Below are 7,167 nucleotides of genomic sequence, written 5' to 3'. Positions count from 1 at the left end.
CGGTGTTTTCGGGGTTCGGGGGCGCGGGGAGTGGTTTTTTGCAGGGAAGTCGTCTTGGCAGCAACTTTTTCCCTCTTTTTCAACGGGCGGAGGCGCGTTTGCGCCGTTGGGGAACCGTTTCGAATCCGGCGTCCAGCGCGAACGGTAAAACCGTTGGTGTCGGTGCGGTTTTCTCCGCCGCGGAACAGGGAGGATAGTTAGCGCTCTCGCTTTTCCGGGAGGGTTGGGAGGGCTCCGTGCACTGAATTGAGGAGAGGATCTGGGGAAGGCTGTAGGCTGTCGAAGCCCCGCCTGCTCACCCGTCTGGAGGCGGCGTTTCCTCAGCTCTCGCTGGTCTCAACGGTCTTTCTCCACAGCCTCATGGATCCCGAGAGGGAGAGGAGCGGGGGGCACCCCAAGAAGGGCAGGAAGAGAAGGAGGGCCCCGAACATGCTGGTCGGGGCGGCTGAGGCGATGAGAGCCCGTTGGGATCTGGAGAGGCACCCCGAGGCCAAGGTGAGTAACGAGGAGCCCAAGTGGGGGGCCCGGGGAGGTTAGGAGGGGCAAGCCCTAGCCCCGCAGCCGCCTTCCGGGCCCTGCCTGCCCTGGAGGCTGAGGGTGAGCCTCATCCACCCACTGTCCTTTCGGAATCCTGCTTTCCAGCCCGTAAAATGGGAACGATAATGGTAATACCACCTACCTCAGGGCTGATAATGGCCCTTTAAAACTGGCGTGGTGCTTGGGACCCAAAAAGAATGTTCACCCAACAAATGCTTTAGTGAGTGTTCTGTATATATCCCAGTTCAGGGGATATCCCAGTGCACGAACCCAAAATTCCCTGCCCTCATGCAGTTTACAAGCCGCGCCAGTAAGGGAATAATAAGGCCGATGAGCATCCCTGCGGTGTATTGAGAATTAAATATACGTGGTCCATCCCTTCAGTTATCAGGTTTCTGTTGTCTCTCATGTGCTGGGCACTGCCCTAGGCAGTTGAGGAACGTCAGTGAATAAAGAGGTTACTACTTCGTTCCAGTGTAAAGAGACCAAAGACAGACAATAAACAGAAATTATACACAGGTTTCCCCCACTGTAGGAAAGTAGAGCGGTCCTGTGAAATTCTGAGCTGAAATGGGGTAAAGCAAAGAAGCATTTATTGATATATGGGGGGGGGGGGGAGGTGATGGGGATTGGAAGCGTTTCCCGACTCTCCAAAATAACCTTTGTTTGGTTTTCTCATATCTCAAGACAGATTTTGCTAACTGATGCAGAGAATCAAGATAAAGCGCAGGTGTTCACAGACACAATTCAAAGCTATGGGGGCTTCATGCTAAGTGTAGTTCTTGGAGAAGGAGCTTGGCTGTGCCGCTCTGCCTGGGGTGTGCTACTTTTAAAATTGGCTTGTGAAACAAATGCTGAAGGTAAAAGCGAAGAAAGGCACAGTGCTAATAGGTCTGTTGTAAAAGGGAAATGGCAGGACACAAGCTTTCAGAAAGCTAGGGATATCTGTAGGATGTAAAATGGGAAATAGTGCTTTGAAATATTTTTTATTTAAAAGGGATTCTTTTTTTGCCTATCAAATTGGCAAAACAACTTTTTAAAGGTTAATATGGTGAAAAGTATAAGGAGATAGACCATCTCATCACTCTTTTATTTTAAAACAATCTCAACCTTACAGAAAAGTTGCAAAAACAACCCCAACCAGCATTTGAAAGTGATTGCTAACAGTGCTCCATAACCACCCACCCATATTTTAGTATGTGTTTTCTGTAAACAGTGCTGCATAATCACAATACAATCATCAAAATTTAAAAAAAAATAACTTGGATATATTGCTATCATCTTATCTTCAGACCCCATTCAAGTTCCTCAGTTGTTCCAGTAATACCCTTTTTAGCAATAAGATCCAGTCTAGAACCATGTGTTACATTTAGTTGTCTTTGTCTTCTTCAATCCATACAATTCTTTAGTCTTTTCATTGACATCTATGGCCTTACTACTCTTTTTTTTTTTTTTTAAGATTTTATTCATTTATTTGACAGAGATCACAAGCAGGCAGAGAGGCAGGCAGAGAGAGAGGAAGGGAAGCAGGCTCCCTGCCGAGCAGAGAGCCCGATGTGGGGCTCGATCCCAGGACCCTGGGATCATGACCTGAGCCGAAGGCAGAGGCTTTAACCACTGAGCCACCCAGGTGCCTATGGCCTTATTACTCTCGAAGAATCCTGTACCAGTTATTCTGTAGAATGTCTCTCAAGTTAGGTTTGTTTCTCATTGATTAATTTTGGGTTATGCATGTTTGGCAGGAATATCACAGAGGTGACATTCTTGTATTTTATTAGGTTATACATTATTTTATTAGTCCCATTCTTGTTTTCTTTTTCTCTAATTCTATGAAGAGATGCTTCCTTGTTAAACTTGTAATTCATTTTTTTGTTAGTATGAACTCATTGCCTATTTCATTCAATAAGTTATAATCCATTACTATATTTATTTTGATGTTCAGAATATCCCATATTTGAACATTAAGTTAGCTTCTGTGTCCTTTGCACATGACCTCATAATTCTTGAGCATTTCCTTACTTTTTTGCCAGAAAAAGGTGTTCCAGGCTCATCTGTGCTTTTCCTGCCCCAGCGCTGGAATCAGTAATTTTTGGGGGGGATGCTTGGTTCTTTTTAGTAGAGAATGACATTTAGAAACTCAAGGTTCTGGGTACTAGATGTGCTCAGTGCTATTGGGATGTCAATACCCCTAAAAGAAAGCTAGGAAATATGTATGTATCTGTATACCTATATACACACACATACATGTTTACATTTAAATATTTTTCTATACATACATACTAAAATCTCTATTTGCAGTGTTTCCACAAGGTTCATTCTTTTCTTTTGCTCTTCATGTTTATCATTTCCTTCTCTATTCAGTAAGACATCTGATTTGTTATTACCTTCAATATATTTGACCTGTTCTCCATGGTGCCACTGCCCCACACTCCCACACCCTCTTCACCTTGCTTGGGCTCTGTCATCCTGCACCATGTGCCAGGTCACCCTCCAGTGTGAATGCTCCTGTCACTACTGTGACAGGCTGCTATCCTTCACGTACATGGATACCCTCACCCTGTTCAGGCTCTGAATCTTGTGACAGGCCACTGTTGTCCCTCAGTATTGATGCCCTCCTTTCCTTACATACTTTCTGATATCTGATACCAGCCCTCACTGCTCTCCACTGCCCACTGCATGGATGCCTTCATACTGCTCAGGTTTTGACACCCCACGACGAGCCATCCTTCTGCATGCATGCCATGGGTTCCTACCCTTAGTCCTAGCTCTCTCCCCTATAGCTTCCCTCCTTCCCCCACTCAGGCTCAGACTCTCATACTTGGCAACCATATTTACTCACTGCCACATAGACCCTACCTACCTCACTTAGTCTCACTTTATCAATCTCATATTTTTGATTAGTAAATATAAATTGGTATATTCTTTCAGAAATTAATAGTACTTGTCACAATTAAATAGTTGACCCTTGAACAACATGGGGGACTAGGGTTCCAAACCACCATCTATCCTCCCTGCCCTGTGCAGGCCAAAATCCATGTGTAACTTTTGAGTCCCCAATAACTTAACTACTTAAAGTCAGAAACCTTACCAATAATACAGGTAACCAATAGACCAAAAACCTTACTGATAACATAAACAGGTGGTTAACACATAAACTTTGTAAATTACATGTATTATATACTGTATTCTTACAATAAAGTAAGCCAGAGAAAATGTTACTAAGAAAAGCATAAAGAAGAGAATACATTTGGGGCACCTGGGTGGCTCAGTCATTAGGCGTCTGCCTTCAGCTCAGGTCATGATCCCAGAGTCCTGGGATCAAGCCCTGCGTCGGGTTCCCTGCTCAGCGGCAAGCCTGTTTCTCCCTCTCCCAGTCCCCCTGCTTGTATTCCCTCTCTCACTCTCTTTTCTCTCTGTGTCAAATAAATAAATAATCTTAGGGAAAAAAAGAGAATACATTTACAGTACTATACTGTATTTACCAGAAATGAGCCACATATAAGTGGGTCTGCACAGTTTAAACCTGTGTTGTTCAAGAGTCAACTGTATGGGGCACCTGGGTGGCTCACTGGTTTAAGCTGCTGCCTTCGGCTCAGGTCATGATCTCAGGGTCCTGGGATCGAGTCCCGCGTCGGGCTCTCTGCTCAGCCGGGAGCCTGCTTCCCTCTCACTCTCTCTGCCTGCCTCTCTGCCTACTTGTGATCTCTCTCTGTCAAATAAATAAATAAAATCTAAAAAAAAAAAAAAAAAAAAAAAGAGTCAACTGTAGGTGCTTATTTTGACCAGGAACTTATCCAGGTACACAGAATTTATCCAGGTACACAGGAATGTTTGAAAGGATGCTTATACTGTTTATAATTTTTTTTAAAGTGTCATCAATAGGGAATTTTTTCATATATGTTGTAAGTGTTGAGATAAATTTAGAGAATGGACTATTAAAATTGGTGTATGTTACATTTAACTAATATGAAAAGATATTTACTGATTTGGGGGGAATGGGAGGGTTGCAGAGTTTGTTACCAAACAGGATGTATACTCTAATCCTGTAGGGGCAGTATAGTATAGAGATAAAGAATTAAGGCTTTTTTTAGGAGGGAGAAGCTTTAGTGAACTCCCTATTTCCCCAGAATAATGTCAGATTCCTTTGCTTAGACCACATTGATCTATGACCTGACTTCCTCTTTTCTCTACTCGCAGATCTCTACTGCTCTGCAACATGCCATCTTGGTTCCAGCCAAACAAAATTATGTGTTTAGACACAATGTTCCCCCTTTTCAAGACAACCCCAGTATTTTCAATATCAGTAAAGCTATCCCCCAAACTCTCTAATCCCCAAGGCAGTTAGCCTCTTTACTCTTATACTTTTATAATAGCACTTACCCACTTTGTATTGGAATTACCTATTTCTGTATTTCTTTTCTCTTAGTAGAATGAAGTGGAGAGCAAGAATCATGTTTTACTCATTCTATTATCCCTAACATGTAACCAAGTATCTTGTAGTAAGGTTTCTTACCAATGTTTATTAGATATTATTAATAATGTTACATCACAGGTTGTTTTAGACCTTCATTTCCAGTTAATTAGATCCCTCCTTATATTTGCATATAATTTGCTTTGCTATGATCCTGTTCTCAGTAGTCCTAATTTTTTTTTTAATATTTTGTTTATTTATTAGAGAATGAATGGTGGGAGGGGCAAGAGAAAAAGAAACAGACTCCCTGCTGAGCAGGAAGCCTGCCAGGGGGTTTGATCCCAAGACTCAGAGATCATGCCCTGAGCTGAAGGCAGATGCGTAACCAACTGAGTCACCCAGACACCCCCAGTCCTAATTTTTTTTTTTTAAGATTTATTTATTTTAGAGAGAGAGAGAGCAAGCACGTGTGCAGGGAAGGCACAGCGGAAGAGGGAGAGGAGCAGACTCCCTGCTGAGTGGGGATTCCCAACATGGGCTCAATCCGAAGACCCTGAGATCATGACCTGAGTCAAAATCAAGAGTTGGACGCGTGACTGACTGAGCCACCCTGACACCCCAGTAGTCTTGATTGTTAATGACCTGATATATCTTTGCAGAAAGCCCGCTTATCTACAATTTTATTTGCTGAAAACTGTGAAGTAACCCACGACCAGTTATGTGAATTGCTGAAGTATGCAGTTCTGGGCAAATCCAGTGTTCCTAAACCCAGGTATGAGATGAACTTAAATGGTAGGTATAGACCCAAGGTTTCAAACTAGTGTATAGAGGGTCACATATTCCTTAGTTGACATTATTTGTTTGCCATACAGAATGTCCTAAACTTTTTCTTTTTTTTTTAACTGGTGGAGGAGGGGCAGAGGCAGAGGGGGAGGGAGAGAGAGAATCCCAAGCAGGCTACAAGCCTAGCATGGAGCCTAATGCAGGGCTCAGTCTCATAACCCTGAAATCATGACCTGAGCTGAAATCAAGAGTCGGATGCCTAACCAACCGAGTCACCCAGGCTCCCCCTACATTTTTTTCTTTGCAGGAGTTGCCAACATTTAATTTAGGAATTCCTTTATTAAAATCCAGATAATTTATCTGTTCAAAAATTCTTTTTTTTTTTTAATTTTTATTTATTTATTTGACAGAGAGAGATCACAAGTAGATAGAGAGGCAGGCAGAGAGAGAGAGAGAGAGAGGGAAGCAGGCTCCCTGCTGAGCAGAGAGCCCGATGCGGGACTCGATCCCAGGACCCTGAGATCATGACCTGAGCCGAAGGCAGCGGCTTAACCCACTGAGCCACCCAGGCGCCCCTGTTCAAAAAATTCTTAAGATCTGGCAATTGTCCCTGTATTCCCAAATGGCAACAATTTGTCAAAGCTGAATAGTAGCCTTCCCCTTATAGATATAGATATATATATAGATATAGCCTTATAGATGGGGCATGTATACTTTAGTGTACCACTTACTGGTAAATAAGGCCTGCTTCCCTTATTTACATTATCTGCCTGGCTGCTTTTTGGCTTGCAACCCTCTTGGGAGCTTCCTGGGTATAAACTGATACCCAGCACACTTACTTGGAGGGTAGGGAGAGACCAAAGAAAGAGGCAGGCTGCGCCAGGTTGTTAAGTGGCAGTTCTAGTAAGCCAAGGGAACTTGCATATAAGGCTTGTCTGGGGCAGGAGGAAGACAAATGGATCCCTACTCATGCCTGCCAAATCTTTAAAAAAGTGTATATAGAGGCCTTAACTGGGTTCTGTCCTATGAACCATTCAGGTATTTTCAATACCACATCACTGTCTCAAGGCTGTGTCCTTGGAGCGGCCTCTGGGATCAGGAAAGATAAGCAGAACTCACATTCCAAAGACAGAGGAGAAGGGGTGAGGAGCCTTCAGGTGCCGGGGCCACCTGACGTATCAGCAGGCAGTCATGTCATTTCAGTGATCTTTCCCAACACCACTTAAAGGTATTTTGGTTTGTAACCCCTAGTGGAGACTCAATTGAAATACCACGATCATGGATTAAGAATCCCAGTTAATCTTTTTTGTTCCTTTTACATTAAGAGACAAAGAGAATTTTATTATTCTGATATCTTCAATGCCACTGTTAAATGTCTAAAGAAAATTGCTTTTGTATATGTACCAATAAAAATTTTACAAAACTTTTCAGTTTTT

General features: G+C 43.1%; 1 protein-coding gene across 2 annotated transcripts in view; it reads left to right on the top strand.

Moving 5' to 3' along the window:
• The window catches only part of REXO5 (RNA exonuclease 5), a 40,958-nt gene that overhangs the window by 72 nt on the left and 33,719 nt on the right, over window positions 1–7,167 (top strand). The window contains exons 1-3 of one of the 2 annotated variants that reach the window (XM_045994256.1): window positions 14–144; window positions 357–495; window positions 5,608–5,720. In XM_045994256.1, coding sequence (XP_045850212.1) covers window positions 361–495; window positions 5,608–5,720 — 248 coding nt within the window. In that variant the 5' untranslated portion in view covers window positions 14–144; window positions 357–360. Of the gene's footprint in view, window positions 1–13; window positions 145–356; window positions 496–5,607; window positions 5,721–7,167 lie in introns of those variants that run through there. The other variant, XM_045994257.1, reaches the window with a different exon arrangement.

This window comes from Meles meles, chromosome 21, assembly GCF_922984935.1.
Source record: "Meles meles chromosome 21, mMelMel3.1 paternal haplotype, whole genome shotgun sequence".
Taxonomy (NCBI): domain Eukaryota; kingdom Metazoa; phylum Chordata; class Mammalia; order Carnivora; family Mustelidae; genus Meles; species Meles meles.
Note: the sequence above shows the minus strand (reverse complement) of the source record. Positions and strands in the feature narration are given on the sequence as shown.